Source organism: Theropithecus gelada, chromosome 6, assembly GCF_003255815.1.
Source record: "Theropithecus gelada isolate Dixy chromosome 6, Tgel_1.0, whole genome shotgun sequence".
In the NCBI taxonomy this organism is placed as follows: Eukaryota; Metazoa; Chordata; class Mammalia; order Primates; family Cercopithecidae; genus Theropithecus; species Theropithecus gelada.
In genome coordinates, this window is record NC_037673.1 from 91,254,781 (window position 1) to 91,274,783 (window position 20,003).

Consider the following 20,003-nt stretch of genomic DNA (forward strand, 5'->3'; position numbering starts at 1 on the left):
ACCACATTATGTTCCTTCAGCATATTTTTATATACAGTGTTGAAAGATCTAACCGTAATAAGGTATTGTATTACAGTTTCACAACAGAACAATTTATAACATCAAAACAGTAGTTTAAAGGTGAAAAACTGAAGTTGATGTTTTCTTAACAGGAAGTGTAATCGTTTTCCAAACTAAATTCCAATATTGAAATAGGCTTAAAAATGCTTTAAGGTACAGTTGTCGGCCAGGTGCAGGGGCTCACTCAGGTAATGCCAGCACTTTGAGAGGCTGAAGTGGGCGCATCACTTGAAGCCAGGAGTTCAAGACCAGCCTGGCCACCACAGCAAAACCCTGTCTCTAGTGAAAATACAAAAAAAAAATTAGCCAGGCATAGTAACGCAGGCCTGTAATCTCAGCTACTGGGGAGGCTGAGGCATGAGAATCATTTGAACCAGGGAGGTGGAGGTTGTGGTGAGAGATTGTGCTAGTGTACTCTAGCCTGGACAACAAAGCAAGACTCTGTCTCCAAAAAAAAAAAAAAAAAAAGAAAAAAGAAAAGGTACAGTCGTTCCTTAATGTCCATGGGGGATTGGTTGCAAGGACCTCCTGCAGACACCCAGATCTGCTGTGCTCAAGTTCGTGATATTAAATGGCTTAGTATTTACATGTAACCTATGCATATCCTCTTGCATACCTAAAATCGTGTCTAGATTACTTATAATATCTAACACAATGTAAATGTTATATAAATAGTTGTTATACTGTATTGTTTAGGGAATAATGACAATTTTTTAAAAATTTTGTGTATGTTCAATACAGTTGCAGGGTTTTTTTCTGAATATTTTCCACTCTCTGTTGGTTCAGTCTGTGGATGTGGAACCCATGGATTCAGAGAGCTAACTGTACTGAGTGTTTTGTTGCTGGGTTTTGCAACTCTGTTATAACCCCATTATCAACAGAAAATTTCTGTTAAAATTTCAAGGTTACTTATCAAATTCTACCCCCATCAACTATCTACTTGGTATTTTTTGGTAGATCTTAAATCCCTGTGCTTACCCCAAGTTATAGATCATCCAGTTTATTGAAGTCATGCTTCTAATTATTAAAAAAATAGTGCCCTATTTATCTTTAACATTTTAAAACCTTACAATTACAAGTCAAATGGCATTACCTGTTTGTATTCTTTATTAACTGCTGCATACAGATATAGCCGGCATGCTTTAATTATGGAAACTGGTCCTTCCCGGTGGAGGGACACTGTCACAGTGAGGCAAGGAGGGGTGTGCCTGCCGGGAGGTGAGTGTTGACTGGGTGGGAGGGCTTCACAAGTTACTTCCCTGCTCCTCGGGTAGGTGTAGCTGTGCAAATCGCAGTGCCAAGCAGTAGACGCAAAGCTGGCAGTGCCAGATGTTGCTTGTAGATCCTCAGTGATTATTGGCTTTGGAAAAAGCCACTGGGCTTAGATGTAACTCTTTTTCTTCTTTCCTGAGTCAGGAAATGGTTTGCTTGGATTTAAAAGGCATGAAGAACCCAATAATTGTAAATGCTTTAGGGAAGACTATATAACCCTGATAAGTACTAGATTTTAGAGATATGTAGGTAAACTCTTGGGCAGGGCTGAGTGGTTTGGTTTGGTTGGAGAGTTACTTTCTGGAATGCGACAGCTTTGTCACCCACACTGGCTGTGGTGTCTTCCACGAAAGTAAAAACTGCTCCAAAGCAGAGGTAGCTTTGTCTTCCTCCTCTTTGTATCTTCAATTCCAAATGCAGTGATTGGCACATGCTGATGCTCAGTAATAATCTGTTGAAGTGATCCAGGCTGAAATGAAGACTGGCAGTGTGTATTCGTGGTTTCCTAAGGTGGTGGAAGTGGAGAGCCCTGGCCACCTGTGGCCCTATCCAGCGCTGCCTTTGTGTGGTGCAGCAGTAGCTAGAAAGCCTAGCAAGCTTTTCCTAAAGAGTCAGTTCAGTTCAGTGTGTTCAGTGAGCAGTATGGGCTGAGAGGGCCCTCAAAATTCAATATAGCGCTGGCTCTCCCAGCAGCAGGCATTGTTCATGTGAGACAGAATGGTTGCCTGGGGAAGTAGTGTGCTCGGGAGACTGCAGGGATTAAGGTCACCCTCTTCCAGATTTTCATTAAGTCTGAAATGCTGTCCTTGGCTCCACGAGAGATCCTCTTGCTGTTCCTACTGTGGTGTGTGGACTGCTTATGGTTTACTTCTTACAGTTTCCCGTTTCAGATAAGGGGAAGCGTGGCCAAGATGGTTCTGTGAGTCAGGCCCAGAAGGGTAGTGGGGTTGTTTTCTTGGGAAGCACATGGGCACGGGTGGTATTATTAATATTTCAAGCCAATTAGAAAGGATTGATGTTTCATTATAAAAATATGAAGCAAAATATTTCATTTCAGTGTTTCTATTTCTGGAAATACAAACCAAGTGACAAATAGTTGTCTGACTTGCAAATTGTTGGTTTCAAGGTCAACATCTGAACTTTCTTTATTGCTCCCTTTAAAATTAAGAAGTTTCTGGATTAATGGTACTTATCACTCCCAAATTTAGATTCTGCATATCAGCCTAGCTGTCCCTAATGTAGTAGTCTAATTAGAAGGAAAATTGCTGGAATAACCCTGCGGGTTTATCTCACTTATTTCTTGTTTCCCTTTTGAACCTTTCAGGTACGACAGTGCCAGCCCACAGGGCCATCCTGGTGGCCCGTTGTGAAGTGATGGCAGCCATGTTTAATGGTAATTACATGGAAGCAAAGAGTGTCCTGATTCCCGTTTATGGTGTTTCCAAAGAGACTTTCTTGTCATTTTTAGAATACCTGTACACAGACTCCTGCTGCCCAGGTTAGCAATACAAATGTTGGTAGTATCTTATAATTCTTTCTTTCCTTGCCACTCATTTTGTTAAATTGCATTCTGTGAAATCTATTTTCATTTAAGATTTATTAGTTGACATCATGGAATGTACTAAGCAGTTAGAGGTGGTGCTGGAACAACAACCAATTTTCATTCAGTTCAAGTGGAGGTTCAGTGATTGGGTGCCTTTTATGGATCTCCAATGCCGGCCCAAGTTCACATGTCCCAGCCAGCACCTACAGCATGGGGATCACTGTAGGCACCCGGAAATGAAGGTGTCTTGTGGTACCCATGGCTACTGTAATTCTAGAGATTGGGGCAGATTGTTACTTGAAGCACTGTCTCGTCCACAAGAAGAGGAGGGTTGTGCAACTGCTTTGATGGCTGTGACTTCTGATTGGGTCACTTTTAAGGACTTTCAATATTCTGAGACTTTTTTGGTCTTCTTTCTGGCCCAGAGGATGTGGGATTTGTAAAGGCCTCCTTCTGACTTCTGCTAAAGTCAGAAACTCCTCAAACTGACTTCTCTGAAAACTTTTCTTGAGATGTTTAGAATGCCCAGTGGACTATAGGATTCATTTCCAAATTCACTGACCAAGGACTGTCTTTGACCAGGAACCAAACATCTGTGGCAGCTCTAGGCTGGAACAGATCCAGCAGGGTTCTTCTAGCTGGAGGCGCTTGAAGAAATAGCAAAATTTTTTCTACAGGCCTGGAGCCTTGCTTGGGATGCTCGCAGGGAAGCCCTCTGTGAGTAGTCTTCAGCCTTTGGCCACCAGGGGGCTCCCATCACAAGCACAACTAGATTCGGCCCCGTGGAGCTCAGTTCTGGAGCCTGAGACCTTGATTAGAAAATCTGGTCAAGCACCCTAATAAAAATAAAAAGCACACACACATTTCAGGCCAGACCTCTCTTCAGATTCACTGCTTTAATTTTTAGAATGGAAAGGTTTCTTACATTAGGTATTGAAATACGTTTTAAACAAGTCATGAGCCCTCTAGTGAAAGATTTTAGTTCAAAAAGAAGCAAATTTATTTGTTTTCATTAAATTAATTCTGGTCTTGCAGCTTGCTGTAGAGTATTTTGGAGCCAGTTGCAGTTGTTTCTGTCAGTGTTAAAGACTGACTTATCGCCAGGTGCGGTGGCTCATGCCTGTAATCCTAGCACTTTGGAAGGCTGAGATGAGCAGATCACCTGAAGTCAGGAGTTCAAGAACAGCCTGACTAACATGGTGAAACCCCGTCTCTACTAAAAATACAAAAATTAGCTGGGTGTTGCGATGTGCGCCTGTAATCCCAGCTACGCGGGAGGCAGAGGCAGGAGAATCGCCTGAACCTGCGAGGCAGTGGTTGCAGTGAGCCAAGATGGTGCCACCACACTCCAGCCTGGGTGACAGAGTGAGACTCCGTCTTAAAAAAAGACTGACTTATTATTTTTGCCTAATAAAAGTGAAAGCATTGGTTCTTTTTGGTAATAAAACTTATTGTTTATTATTTCATTGTTGGCAAATTTGTATATTAAATTTTAAAATTGACCAGATTTGAAATAATAGGAAAATCTGATTTTCAGTCATCCTCTCACTCAAGTAATAGAAACTGCTAATATTAAGTTTTACCTTTTGCTAATTAGAAAAAAATACAGAGGAAAGCAGTAATAATGATAGGATTTTTTTTAAATTGGCAAAAATGTGTTAGGGAAAAATGAGTCACAATGAATAATCGAAAAGTTAAGCCGGATACTGGAATCTATGCATTGGGAAGATCACAGAAGACAGGTAATGTTGTTATGTTAAATATTCACCATACACAGTGTTCCTGGTTCCACAGCTACAAAAGAATGTAAGAAATGTAAGAATGTAAGGTGGGATAAGAACGAGAATTACATGAAAAACCAGATTTCTAGGGAAGTATTGAATTGGGTGGTTGCCAGGGGCTGGGGAAAGGGGAAAACAAGGAGTTAGTGTTTAATGGGTACAGAGTTTCAGTTTGGGAAGAAGAAACATGTTCTGGAGATAGTGGTGGTGATGACTGCACAGCAGTGTGAATATGCTTCATGCCAATGAATCATATACTTAAAAATGGTTAAAATGGGCCGGGTGTGGTGGGTCACGCCTGTAATCCTAGCACTTTGGGAGGCCGAGGCAGGTGGATCACAAGGTCAGGAGATCGAGACCATCCTGGCTAACACGGTGAAACCCTGTCTTTACTAAGAATACAAAAAAATTAGCTGGGCGTGTTGGCGGGCGCCTGTAGTCCCGGCTACCCGGGAGGCTGAGGCAGGAGAGTGGTGTGAACCCGGGAGGCGGAGCTTGCAGTGAGCCAAGATCGCGCCACTGCACTCCAGCCTGGGCAACAGAGCAAGACTCCGTCTCAAAAAAAAAAAAAAAAAAAAAGGCTAAAATGGTAAATTTCATGTTATGTTTATTTTATCACAATAAAAGCAAAACAACAAACCAACCAACCACCCTGAAGACTAAAGTCAAGAAAAAAAAATGGCAAAGATCTAGTCCTGGAATTAATTTTTAAGGGCAATTATAGAGTCACCTTTTCTGAAGAATTAAAAAAAAAAAAAGAAGAAGAATAGGTTCCCTTCTGAGTATGAAGGCTTAAAAATGGATTCTTTTTATTATTTTATTTTTATTTTTATTTTTATTTTCTTGAGATGGAGTATCGCTCTGTCACCCAGGCTGCAGTGCAGTGGCACAATGTCTGCTCACTGCGACCTTCGCCTCCCAGGTTCTAGTGATTCTCCTGCCTCAGCCTCCCTAGTAGCTGGGACTACAGGAACCCGCCACCACACCTGGCTAATTTTTTTGTATTTTTAGTAGAGACAGGGTTTCACCATGTTGGCCAGAATGGTCTTGATCTCGACCTCATGATCTGCCCACCTCGGCCTCTCAAAGTGCTGGGATTACAGGCGTGAACCACTGAGCCCGGCCTTCTTTTTAAAATGGAATAATAGGCTGGGTGTGATGGCTCACATATGTAATCCCAGCACTTTGGGAGGCCAAGGTGGGAGGATCATTTGAGCTCAGGAGTTCAAGACCAACCTGGGCAACATAGTGAGACCTGTCTCTACAAAGAAAAAAAGATAAAATGGAGTAAACGTGCAGAATGCTGGCTCCCTTGAGGCTTTTCCTAAGTATTCTATTCTATGGCGGATGATACGGCCAGCATGTTTTTTTAATTGTTGTTTTTTTGGGTGTGTGTATGTGTGTGTGTGTGTGTGTGTGTGTGTGTGTGTGTTTAGGTCATTAAAGAAATGGTTTTATCATCCACTTTCTCTCATGCCCCTTTTCTCATCAGCTGGCATATTCCAGGCCATGTGTCTCCTGATCTGTGCCGAGATGTACCAAGTGTCCAGACTGCAGCACATCTGTGAGCTGTTCATCATTACCCAGCTGCAGAGCATGCCAAGCAGGGAACTGGCATCCATGAACCTTGATATAGTTGACCTGCTCAAAAAGGCCAAGGTAATTGACTCTGTGTATCTGACAGCCTAATTTCTTATAAAATAGTTTTTAAATTATACTATTTTAAAATTTCTCCTTTTTAATCATACATTAATACTAGTCTTAGTTTGGAAGTTTCGCGAATGAGGCTAAAGTGCCTTCACAACAGTTTATCTGGCTAGATAATTTTGAAGCATTAGGGTTTGTGCGCAGTCCCTTTATAAGGAGGCAAAATGTCCAGACATGGAATTTTTTTAACTAAATAGTGGCCCGTAGCAAAGTCATTTGAATGTGTGGCTATACTGTGTCACATAGGCATTGTAGGAAATAGAATTTACATTGAATTTCCCCAAACAATCACATCTTCAGGTTCCTAAAAGGAAAATGACAGAATTGGCCCATATATGCTGATAGCGATGGTTAAGTTAAACTCATTTACTTCTTCATTTTTTCATCATATAATGAACATGTTTTGAAGTTTCAGTTGTATGTAGGAGATACTGGTGTGCCTCATTTATCCTTGCAGAATGCCTTTTGTTTTCATGTCTCACTGTATTAGCAATCACTGCTGTATATATACATGCTGCTTCTGGGCCTCTTATAAGCTCAGAGTCTTTTGTTTTCAGTAATTGTGTCATTACTGATTTTAGAGAACGGGGGTCGGGGGGTTACATAATTAAGTTAATTTTAAGTAACTGCAGTTACAGAGACCCTAAATTATGAATCGGAGCCAGGTCTGTAAATAAACTAGGACTACTGTGTTGAAATCTACTTCCCAAACCCCTAGATATGCTCACGGTCAGAAACCTGCCAAATCCTCATTCCCACTTTCTTTCATTCCTGGAAGCAGAAAGCTTATTCAGATGGGCCATCCTACCGTTGGCCATTCTGCCATTCCATCCACTGCCCCAGACAGTTTCAGGACTTGTGGTGGTTATGGCATTCTCTTGTGTACTCAACTTGTGGTAAGCTGAGCCCTCCAGATTTTTTTCACAGGAATATATTTGTTCAGTCACTACAGAGTGTCAGTAATTCTTGAAATATTTTCTGGCATCCAACATATCTATACCTATGAACTTTGACATCCAGGGTTACAAAAGCATGACAGCTTTTGTCTCCATCTCCATTGCTAAAATGGAGCCACATGATGGGGCAAATTCCAGATCTGTGACAGCTGAATGCTTGCCTCCAAGCTGAGATGAATTCATTCATCAACACTTCTGTTTATAGAAGGGAATTTATTTAAAGCATTTAGGTCTTCTCCTACTATCTCCTTAACTATTTTGGACTTCATTTCTCTCATAATCAAGTCTTATGATCACTTGTATTTAATATTAGGGCTAAAAACAAATTTAAAAATTGAGTAACACTGATCTCTCTTTGTAATATATTTACATTCATCTCATGATAAATAAATAGCTCCCCTCCAAATTTAGTTTACAAGTTTTTAAATTCTTTCTACTAGTTTCACAATCTCAGTTCATTTTTGATGTATCATTTTCATACTATACTAACAAGTTGTTCATACTTTTTAAAAAATTGGACACAAGTTTCTTTTTCCTTATCTTTTAGTATCCTCTTAAATTGTTTATGTATAAGAGAACTTCCCGTGTGGTCCCATTGATTTCTTGAGGTGCCTCTCCTCTCTGCCCCTCTACATTTGGTTCCTCATCAGAATCATTTTTCATTGCACTGTCAGAAATTCTTCCCTTGTTTTCCCTGATTCTGTGGTTTCTGACTCTGTGATTATCTTTATCTTTTCCCCTTGACTTTAAAACAATCTAAGATACCAGCTCATTTTGAATTTGGTTTCTGAAGACTTTTTATTTTCTAAGATTACGCCTAAATTTACCAGTTTTCCTTTATTCTTTTCCCGGTGGTTCCTAATTTGGCAGTTGTGAATTCCAGATAACAGAAGTTTTCTTCCCAAGTTTTCTTTGAAGTTCCTAGTTTGAGGTTTCACCTCACCAGCCAGTTCACCCTGTTGGTCAGAATTTGGTCAACTTTTCTCTTGCCATTTCTATGACTTTTAGGAGTGAAATTGTCTTTTAGCAGAATTAGACTCCCAGTAGCTCTCCAAATAATCAAAATTTCTGATCACTCTGCGAGTTTTGTGCTGTGTGTCAGGAAACATCTTTCATACTTTCTTAGATAGATGAGCAGTGTGGGTATTCTCTCACTTCTCTGTCCGTTTTCCCCTAACCTCTCTCAGATCTCTACTATGATTTACCTTCAGGTTTCCATCAAGGAGGACTCTTAAAATTCAAGAGTTGAGATGCAGATTCCTTATCTCTACTCCTGTTTAAACCCTGTTTAAACTTTGGTGATTCCTATGAAGTTGTATTTATTCTCGTATTAAAAATTTTAATGCATCTTCTTATTTATAATCTATATATTAATATTTGGCTACCTGAAGCTACAAGTTGTACTTCTGAGAGTTTCTGGGTACTTTCTTTTGAGTTTATGGGTGTTTTCTCCACATTCTCCTTGTAGCTGTTACGTTCTATTGCATTTGGCTTATGGCTTTTTAATGCCTTTTTAACAATTCTGTTGCTTATTTCAGTTTGAACCCATTTTCTTACATCAACACATATCCTTCTAAAACCTAGTTTTTACAGTGAGACATATTCCATTCCTGTTACAGAGGCCCTAGATTATGAATCTGGGCCAGGTCTGTACATCAGCTAGGACTGCTGTGTTGAAATCTACTTCCCAAACTTCTACATGTGCTACCAATTCCTCATTCCTTAATTCTTTCATTCCTGAAAGCAGAAAGCTTATTCAGTTGTGTCATCCATCCTACTGTATTTAAGATATTTTGGATAATATAATAAGATTTAAGATATTATAATTGTGGACTCTTTGCAAAAGAGTTACAAAAGCATGACAACTTTTATCTTCCATCCACATTGCTAAAATGGAGCCACATGACGGGGCAGATTCCAGATCTGTGACAGCTGAATACTTGCCTCCAAGCTGAGATGAATTCATTCATCAACACTTCTGTTTATAGAAGGGAATGTATTTAAAGTCTCTAGGTCTTCTCCTACTATCTCCTTAACCATTTTGGACTTCATTTCTCTCATAATCAAGTCTTGCGATCACCTGTATTTAATATTAGGGATTAAAAACAAATTTAAAAATTGAGTGTGGACTGTTTGCAAAAGAGTCCACAATTGTAATATCTTAAAATTAATATTAAATATTGTTCAAAAAGAAAATTCTTCATTTTTAAGCATGCTTTTGTGGCCAGCTGTTTATTTCTGTGACCTCCCTTTTCCTTCTCAATCACAGCCCTTAAGGCAATGTCCTAACTTCCTGGTGTTTTGTTATCTGCTCTGGGTTAATCATCTAATAGTAGTGGTGGCTTCTTGAAAAAGCTGAAGGGTCTTACTCTGTTCCCTTGAGATTGCACACATTCATCTGCTAAAAGATAAGGGGAGAAAAAACTGTTAAAATGTTACGTGGGATTAGATAAACTATAAAGTTATTTCCAGTTCAAAAATTCTGATTTTATGTAATGAAAATAACAGGGACCTGTGAATATATGTGTTTAAATACTCTCACACTATACAGCTTTAAAAAAAAAAAAAAAAAGCAAATCCTTGAGTTGTTTTCATTAAGGTATGAGACTACTAATCACTCTTCAATTTAGCATTACTTGTTGCTTACGTAATATTTTTGCATCTCCTTAGAAGAGCTATATTTAGCCAAAAGGTAGCGGCAACCTGAATGTCCATTGACAGGTGAAGAGATAAACACAATGTGGTATATATGTACAATGGGATATCATTCAGCCTTAAGAAGGAATGAAATTTTGGTATCTGCTACAACATGGATGAAACTTGGAAAATATTACCGTAAATGAGCCAATCATAAAAGGACAAATATTTTACAATTTCCCTTATATGAGGTACCTAGAATAGTGAAATTCACAGAGACAGAAAGTAAAGCAGTGGGTGCTAGGACCTGGTAGGGATAGGGAGAAAACTGTTTAATGGTACAGAGTTTCATTTTGGGGTGATAGAAAAGGTCTGGAAATGGATAGTGGTGTTGGGTTGCCCCACCATGTGTATGTACTTATTAATGACACTTAACTGTACACTTAAGAATTGTTAAAATGGTAAATTTTGTGTTATACATATTATACCACAATAATAATAAAAAAAAGAGTTCTATACTCATGTACCCAAGTTGCCTGCCAGCAAGTTACTGTCATCTGTGTTGGTGGTTGGATGGATCAGTGAGTGCCAGTGCATGGACACCAAGGTGATGATGTCGGTGGCCTGCTTGCTTGGAGTTTTCCCTCCATTAGCAGCTGTTGGAACTCTGAATGAGGAGAATGGAGCTGGAAATCCTGCTCAGTTTACTGTACATCTCATTAGAAGCAAATATTTAGACACAGCTCTCTCTTAGAAACATTTACACATTGAAACCCATGCCTTCGACCGATGGTGTTTCCTCCTCAAAATATGTTTTGACTTGCTCCTCAGGTGAACTTGTTTCAACATTGCTCACCATCATCTGCTACACAGATACAGGTGCAGTTAGTGACGTCCGTGGCTTTAGATTAAAAGCTTAAATTAAATCGTCAAGAACCTCAAACAGATGCAGCCATGCATTGCTTAAAGATGTTTGGCCACTCCAGCAGCCATAGATTGTTATTCGCTGTTGGTTTGGCTTCTTCCAAGAATGTACTTTTAACATTATCTGTTAATAGTGCTCCCTCATCCTGTCTGCTGTCACAGTAGACTGAAAGCTGCATCAGGTAAAGGCACATGAAACATGAATATGGGCTCTCCGTGATTGCTCCCAGGCCGTTCTCTTGATCTGATCATCACACTGGTGGCCATTATGTGCAATGTTGTTTCACTTTTCATTTTTCTTGCAGTTTCACCACTCTGATTGCCTTTCAACCTGGCTACTTCATTTCATTGCTACTAACTACCTCATCTTCAGTCAGAAGCCTGAATTTCAGGATCTTTCAGGTAGATTGCCAATTTCTATTTTGAAAAGAAAACTTTATGTTCTTTGTTCTTAGATTTGAGACATAAGTTGTAGAAGTAGTGCTTTTAGCAAAATAAGAATAGTCAATGTAATAAATTTCTTGTAAATTATGCAGTGTGGTAATTATGGAAACAATTTATAGTCACCTGTGTTACATAAGCGGCTTAACCTGTGTTACACAAGAAGTTTTCTAATGATTATTTTATAGCTCCCATCCATTTTTAAACACATTTTCTTTCCCTGAAATAGATAAGGTGACAAAATGTGTCCTCAGGTGGCATTTGCTTGTGAAAAATGATACCTTAGTTGTGACTACCTAAGTTAGTAGCAAAGTTTAGACAGTACAGATTTAAAAATTTAACTCTTGTTAACTATATGATATATAGCTTTATTGTACTGGATATCTGTATTTACTGAGTATATCTATATGGGAGTCCATTATATTTGCAATAATGGTTTTTCATATATAAAAGAATGTTGTGAAACTTCCTGAGAGTACATGTAATATGCTTTCTAAGGTAAATTATAAAGATTAAAACCAAAGTGTGAACTACTGAGTACTGCATAAAAAGAAAAAAATGAAAATATAGTAGTTGTCAGAATTGACAGTTTAGATGCAATGGTTTGCTCATGTTATTTTCTAGCATAGACTCAAGGAAAATTTGAGCTAAAAAGAAAAGGAAGTGAAAGATTACCTTTTCGAGGAGTTTCACACTCTGGACAAACAAATCTCCGTGCAGATAACTGAAGTGACTTCTAGGGTGGGGGGCAGAAGGTAGGGAGTGGGTGAGGAGAAGAGAGAGAGGGAGTAAGGGAAAGGGAAAGAGAACGCTAAAATGTAAGCTCTTGGACTCTTCCCTTCCTTCTTCAGTCAGAGTACTTCCACTTTATCTGTTTCATATCTTGAGTTCTACCTAAAATTATACATCCTAAAAAAGACTTTGCTGGTAAAAGACATAAAAATCATGTGGTCAAGATGGTAATTCTACCTCGGTGTAATCTCAGCCAACTTGGGAGGCTGAGGCTGAAGGATCACTTGAACCCAGGAGTTTGAGTCCAGCCTGAGCAACATAACGAGACCCCGTCTCTAAAAGAAAAAAAAAGTAAAAATCTCTTGTTTGTATTCAGCTACTTGTTGTACAGTTAAAGGAAACCCAGGAACACACAATCAGTTTTTAGGAGATGTATTCAGCCAGTCAGCAAACATTATATGTCTATTGGGAGCCTCCTTACATAAGTCAACTATTAGTACAGTAGAGAAGCATAATCACATCAAAACAAAACAACAAGTATTAATTAGCTAGGTACTTTGTGCAAGGAAAAAACAAAGTTGGTTCATAAAAAGATAAGGCTTGTGTATGCTTGCTGTCAGAAGGAACATTCTTCTACAGTTATTCTTTTTTTTTTTTTTTGAGACGGAGTCTTGCTCTGTTGTCCAGGTTGGAGTGCACTGGCGCCATCTCGGCTCACTGCAAGCTCCGCCTCCCTGGCTCACGCCATTCTCCTGCCTCAGCCTCCCGAGTAGCTGAGACTACAGGCGCCCACCACCATGCTCAGCTAATTTTTTTTTTTGTATTTTTCGTAGAGACAGGGTTTCACCGTGTTAGCCAGGATGGTCTTGATCTCCTGACCTTGTGATCCGTCCACCTCGGCCTCCCAAAGTGCTGGGATTACAGGCGTGAGCCACCGCGCCCCGTCCAGTTATTCTTTAAGTAGCTGCTTCTATAGTTATTTAAGAAACTAGCTAAAAGTTAAATGAATTGCACTGTAGTCCTGGATCCACTTTCATTATGCTACCTTAGGTCACTCTTATTTGTAAAAGAAGAATAAGATTATTTTCTACTCACTATCTTGTATAGATATGTGGTATATATGGAGTACTATTACAACTTTGGGAGAAAGATGCTCTATAAATCCTTTTAGTTATGAATTTTCATTATGTGGTATTCCTCAATTGCCTATAAAGTATGTTATGACATCTGGCATGGTGCAAAGCAGGGCTTCCAGTGTGATGTGAGGTGGCAGGCTAAGGAGGAGAGGCTGTGTTGATGTTGCCTTCTGTTCCTTTGATGGGAATTAAAAGGGAATCATGAGAACTCTCATTTTGCAGTGCCTCTTCCTGTCCAGGGACCTGCTATGAGGTGTCATCCTCTTGGGCAGAGGAAAAAGGCGCCTTTTGGATAAGGGAGAATTTAATTGTCTAAATCAATAGTTACTCACTGGCTGTCTATGGTTTAGGTGTAGCCTGCCAACGTGTTTTATTTGGACCCCACAGTTAAAAATATATAGTGCTGGTATTTTAAAATGCCATATTTATGGCTTCTTTTGAAAAACTGGAAGATCTGGCTACCCCAGGCCCATCTTCCTAGTGGCAACATGTGGCTTGGCACTGGCGGCCCACCTAAAGAAGTATGCCCTCTCCAGAGGGTCACAGTCACTTCTCTCCAGTGCTTTACACTTGGCCTGCTGCACACGGTGACTTGAAGTTGGGAAAGGTTCTTGTCACAGTCACTCTACGGCTTCCTTATAGAACAGCCCATCTTCAGTTTCAAAAGTTCTCAAATTATTATTGGAATTCTACAACTTGTTTTCTGTTGACTGAGAATTTTTCATTTTTAGACATGTTTAGAAATCAAAAAGTGAGACTGGAAAAGATGTCATGTCAGTACAGGCACAGATACATCAGAACACAGTTAAAACGTCATTAAGTATTAGGTTTTTATATACTGGACTCATGAACACAAACAGCAGTGCACAGGAATATGTTACCCTTGGCATTTACGGATTCATTATTCTCACAGTTTAATTTAGCTCAATATTATGTGTTCTGTATTATGGGGTTGTTTGTTTTGTTTTGTTTTGCTGGCTGCCAGAGCTCATCTGTAATAACTTTTCTCTGGTTTTTGATATTTACTGAGGGAGTAGCCTCACGTCACCTTTGCTTCCTGTTGAAACTTAGAGCTGAGCAGCTAGTTTGTATGATCCTGCAGCCTGAATCAAGACCTTATTAATCTGAATTATAATAGATGAGGTTAAACAGTAGATGGAGAATCAAGAGATTCTCCTGCCTCATCCTCCTCAGTAGCTGGGATTATAGGTGTGCACCACCACACCCAGCTAATTTTTTTTTTTTTTTTTTTGGTAGAGACGGGGGTTGTGCCATGTTGGCCAGGCTGGTCTCGAACTCCTGACCTCAAATAATACGCCCACTTTGGCCTCCCAAAGTGGTGGGATTACAGACATGAGCCATCACGCCTGATCTCCAGCAAGGTCTTTATGATCTGTATCTTGTGTCAATCTCTTATCTCATTCTGTAACCTAGAATGCCTAACTGTCTGGGAATGCAGCCCAGTAGGTTTCAGCCTCATTGTCCCCAGCCCTTATTCAAGATGCAGTTGCTGTGGTTCAAATGCCTCTGACAGTTGTGCTTCACCAAAACTAGAGAATGAACAAAGCGAAGGACCTGGAGTTCAAGAATGGGGGGATCCAATCCCAAGGCAGGAAGCAGGTCCAGAAAGCAGGCAGGGCAACAGCAACAGGAAAGAACAGCTTATCTGATGACTGGCTGGGTGGGAAGCACAACTGAGAAGACTTGAAGGATTTTGGAAGACTAAGTTAGCTACAAAGAAAACTAAGTATTATAAATTGAAAAAAAAAAAATCTGTCATATCCAGGAAAAACAAACATTTTATTGAAAAAGAAAAGCCAGGCATATGGTGGCTCATGCCTGTAATCCCAGCACTTTGGGAGGCTGAGGCGGGCGGACCACGAGGTCAGGAGATCTACCATCCTGGCTAACAAGGTGAAACCCCATCTCTACTAAAAATACAAAAAATTAGCTGGGTGTGGTGACACACACCTGTAGTCCCAGCTACTCGGGAGGCTGAGGTGGGATAATTGCTTGAAACATGGAGGCAGAGGTTGCAGTGAGCTGAGATTATGCCATTGCACTCCAGCCTGGGTGACAGAGGGAGACTCCATCTCAAAAAAAAAAGAAAAAGAAAAGGAAAATAATCAACTACTACTCAAAGTAGTGGACAAAATGTGTATAATTGTAAGTCACATCATAACTTAAATCCTGATACTAATTTAACCAAAATGGTAGTAAATTGTTTGGGAAAGCTTGCGAGAATGGTAGGAGGTGTATCACAGAGCTTGAATCTCATCTATTAAAGAGGAAATCAATAGCTGATATCTTAATTGATCCACAATAAAACATTCAATTAACATTCTTTTTCTTAACACTTCAGTGGAGGAACGCAGTTTTGTTGAAAAGCACAGATGGCCGTCGAATATGTACTTGAAGCAGCTTGCGGAATACAGGAAGTATATTCACTCCCGGAAATGTCGTTGCTTAGTAATGTAACCTGGAGCTTTTATATACTGCATTTCTTTTTTATTATTATGAAGAATGGGATACTTCCAGATTCCAGTAAAACTCTTCCGACTGAAACCAATGTGGGTGTTAGAAAAATTACCATATAGCTTAATATGTTCATCAGTTCTCTTTGGGAAAAAACTACCATTGTGGTCTTAAAAAGGGAACAAAATATACCATAGGCTAAAACTAAGGCTTTCACTCTAGCATGCAAAGCTGTTTTGCAGCTATGTTTTCCCTTAAAGATGTCCTGTTGCTTTAGTGATATTTAGACCCCTCTCAGTTAAGAAGTGCTTAAGTTTAAAAAAAAAAAATTATATAGGATTAATACAGAAATTTTATCATATCTGATTAATTGCTGTATTAAAATAAGGGGCATTTAAAGACCCAGCATAACTATTTGTATAATGAGAAATCTGGGGGAAAACCAATCAGTCCAACATGAGATTTTAGGAATAGTAATTTACCTGCCCCTTGGAAAGTGAAATGCCACTTGGTTCCCAATTGGTGACAGTGTTTGAATCATCATAAAAAAACTTCTGCTTTTCACCTGGACAACCCAACTGAGCCACTTTGTCTCCTTTTGGCAATCTGAGTAGGCAGGGAACCTAGGCAGGGCTGGCTTTCTTAGCATGTAACTTGTGTAGCAGCACAGGGCCCACACTTAGAAGGACCCCGCACTTGGTTCAAGGCTCTGCTATGGCGGAAATTCTTAATGATGTTTGAAGAAGGGTCCCATGATTTCATTTTGTGCTGAGCCCTCAAAATTATGTCTATTTCCTGGCAGGAAATATCCTATGTTTTCTTGCTCAAACAGCTTTCTCTGTTTGAGCAGAAAAGAGGCACTGATATAAAGGGAAGAGAAGGAGGCTCACCGGAGGGAAGAGAACATAGTAAAAATTCCTGCCTTTGGGGAGGTCTGAACCACCCCGGGCCCCCACTGCCACCTCGGCTGGCAAGGGAGAAATGTGTTGTGTTGTCTTAGCTTTAAAACAGTCACAGTTCTTGCTCTATCATAGATGAACAAATACTTTCTTGATCATTTTGTAAGACCAGGAGGTTGGTAAGAGTGACTAACCAGCCTAACTTTAATACACATATATAAAGATGCTCTCAGAGAAAGATGCTCTGTAGAGAATTGGCTACTGAAGTTGGCTCAAGAATTTTTTTTAGTGTTATTTACCAAGATTAGGACGTCAGTGGCTTAAATTCTTTGAATTCTTCTCAAGGACTACAAGATTATTTGATAAAGAGTAGCATGAATGTTGTCCTCTAAGATTACACAGTAAGTTCAAAGAAAGGATATAAGTCAAAGGCTTGTTATGTAGAGGGAGAATGGACTGGGATAGAGGACAGAATGATAGTTTCTTTCTTTCATATCACATGTATAGAGAAATAATTATATCAGAAACTCACAAACCTAGAGATGGAAAAACAGATTACTGTCTATTGTCAGCATCATTTTAATCTGTAAGTCAGTACTGGAATATGTTTTTCTTTTAATTTCCAGTGACTTTAGAATACACACAGTTTTTCCAACTTTTCAAAATTTTGACTAAATGGTTTTATAGTATATTGTTGGGACCCCATACCGTTAGCCCTTGTGTGTATACCAACACTGCCAAAGTGAAACATTAGGCCAGGCATGGTGGCTGAGGCCTGTAATAACAGCATTTTGGGAGTCTTGAGACAGGTGGATAACTTGAGGTCAGGAGTTCAAAACCAGCCTGGCCAACATAGTGAAACCCTGTCTCTACTAAAAATACAAAATTAGCCGGGTGTGGTGGCACACACCTGTAATCCCAGCTACTCAGGAAGCTGAGGCAGGAAAATCGCTTGAATCCGGGAGGTGGATGTTGTAGTGAGCCGAGATCGTACTACTGCACTCCAGCCTGGATGATGAGCGAAACTCCATCTCAAAAAAAAAAAAAAAAAAAAAGAAAAAGAAACCAAAGTGAAACATTAAAAATTCCCTATAGATATATTCCAGGAAACATTTTAATTGGGCAGATTTTAATAAGGGTGTATCAGTGAAGATTACTGAAATTGATTTTATGTCTTTTGTATTTTAATCACTTGAGTTAATCAACCACCGGCAAATCCCATTTGACAAGGATTAGCATTGTAAAAAATAGATACTGTGGTAGATTTCTCGAAATTCATTCACATTTAAGACTTTTAAAATGCAATAATAGCCTTTTGTTTTTCATGAGCATATTCTCACCTATATAAATTACGGCATTTAAAGTTCAAACTCAGTAACTTTTAATCTAGGAAATTGAAAAATGTAAGTTGCAAAGCAAAAAAAGGTATTTTGAAAATACTATTTAATGTTTAACTAGACTATAGGTAGTTCCTTAAGGTTGTTTGACCTGAAGTGGAGTTGGGTTTGGAAGCTGGTGCCCAGTTGGTGCGGAGCGTGTAGTTTTGTTATGAAAGTTCTTTACCACCTGTGTAAGTGACACCAACACCCAGATGTCACGGCTCTCCAGAGCTAGTCAGAAGAGAAATCAAATTAGTGTTTAAACCCATTTGCATATAGACTCGTCAGTACATTTAACTCAATATAACAAGAAATTGTAAAATACTTGTATCTTAGAGAAATGAGTGCTGGTTTTGAGCGTTGTTTTTTAACTGAAAGATTATTTCTAGATGGGTATGTGCTTTGTGGTGGTTTCTGCTTCCATCTATTTCCCAGGCATTTTAATTAGAGAAGACACTGTGGTAGAACTTTCCTTTCCTTTCTTGGCCAGAGTCTTTACCCTATTTAACCCTTTGTGTATTTCTGACTGCTCACTGTTCATATTATAGGAGACTAGATTTGTAATGTAGAACTCTCCATAACATGAATGAAATTAATCCCGTCCAAGCCAGCATGGTGGCTTCATATTGAGTAGTAACAGAAGTCTGAACAATTGGATAAATTTGACTTCCAAGACAGCTAAACTTTTCAACTGCAATTTTAAAAACTACACTACACTGTTATAGTTAATCTGACAAAAATGTCCTCAAAGAGTACTTTATTTTATTTAAAGCATCTGTTTAATTCAACCTTTAATAATTTTGCAAAGAAGGGTATGTGTGTATTTTAATATAGCCTGACCTGAATTTATATGTTTTTAGCTTTAGTATTTAACATTTTGTAACAAATAAACCTTTTTTAAAACAAGTTCGATGAAGCGTCCTGTGGTTATTTTACCTTGGATGTTGAAATACTGAAATGATTTGGAGAATGCTGCCTTGTATTTCTCAAGCGTAATTATGCTTCACAGGTAATTTTCACTATGTATAAAATATTTAGAATGTGGCTGATACTATAGATGACTCATATGTGTCATGAGATAAAGAAATTTATATTGTCTTTAACAGTCAAGACCAGAATTTATCTCAGCAAAATAACTGCCTTTGTTTAGAAAAGTGCTTTGATAATTAAACATAGAGGTGAGCCCCTTATAGGCTTGAGTGTTGTCTGGGACCAAGGCTTGGGAAGTGGAGAAGCTGCTCTGCATAATAGATGGAAAAGAATCTGGAATTTCCCAGGGCTGAGGAGCCCAGGCAGGGAGGGGAAAGAGATGAGACAGCCATACCATGAGAATGGATGGTGCATGGAATGATGTGGCTCCTCCCTAGCAGGTTCCCAAATTTTCAGTAAAGCCTACTAAACTCACGAAGGGCTCCACAGTTCCTTTGGAATTATGTTCCTCACACAGATCTTATCTGGACACACATCTTCATAGAAGAGCCCTATTGCCTTTAGTTACCTCCATAGTCCTCTTTGCCATGAGGCCTTTTATAACTTAGCCCTGTCTTTTCTGCTTGAGCACTCCTCCCGCAGGCAGAAAAGGTGCTGCCATCTTGACACACTGGACTGTCCATTAAGATTGTGTACTGGCAGACTTTAAACTCTTCCTATGGCTTGAGGTGGGTTGCCATTCCCTGTCTACTTTGCAAACCCCTGCGTATCCTGAAAAGCCCGTCTTAAATATCATTTCTCTTTTGTGTTCTGTCACTTTCCCAGAAAGAATTTGTTGCTTTTGTGTGTGTCTTTCCTTAGCTCTTTGTTCATACCTTTGTTATGGTGCTTATGGCATTTCTAGGTATTTGTGTATTGGTGGTCTTTACTGGGCTATTACTTGAGGGGCAGGGACTGTGTCTTGAATTTTCTTCATGACCTGCTTCCCAACCCTCCATCTAGCATAGGGCCTGGCATAACCTGTGTAATGCATGGGACTGAAAAGGCCAGATTGCTTCAGTTGGAACAATAATTGGAAGCTTGCAAATGAAAATGAAAAGCATGCTAACACTTGAAACTGTTTGCTCAATG

General features: G+C 39.4%; 1 protein-coding gene across 2 annotated transcripts in view; it reads left to right on the top strand.

Annotated features, from left to right (window-relative positions):
• The window catches only part of RHOBTB3 (Rho related BTB domain containing 3), an 87,906-nt gene extending 69,055 nt beyond the window's left edge, over nucleotides 1–18,851 (top strand). The window contains exons 9-13 of one of the 2 annotated variants that reach the window (XM_025387002.1): nucleotides 2,657–2,830; nucleotides 6,149–6,315; nucleotides 11,186–11,282; nucleotides 15,552–15,663; nucleotides 16,515–18,851. In XM_025387002.1, coding sequence (XP_025242787.1) covers nucleotides 2,657–2,830; nucleotides 6,149–6,315; nucleotides 11,186–11,282; nucleotides 15,552–15,663; nucleotides 16,515–16,533 — 569 coding nt within the window. In that variant the 3' untranslated portion in view covers nucleotides 16,534–18,851. Of the gene's footprint in view, nucleotides 1–2,656; nucleotides 2,831–6,148; nucleotides 6,316–11,185; nucleotides 11,283–15,551 lie in introns of both variants that reach the window. The other variant, XM_025387003.1, reaches the window with a different exon arrangement.
• Nucleotides 18,852–20,003: the final 1,152 nt, after the last annotated feature.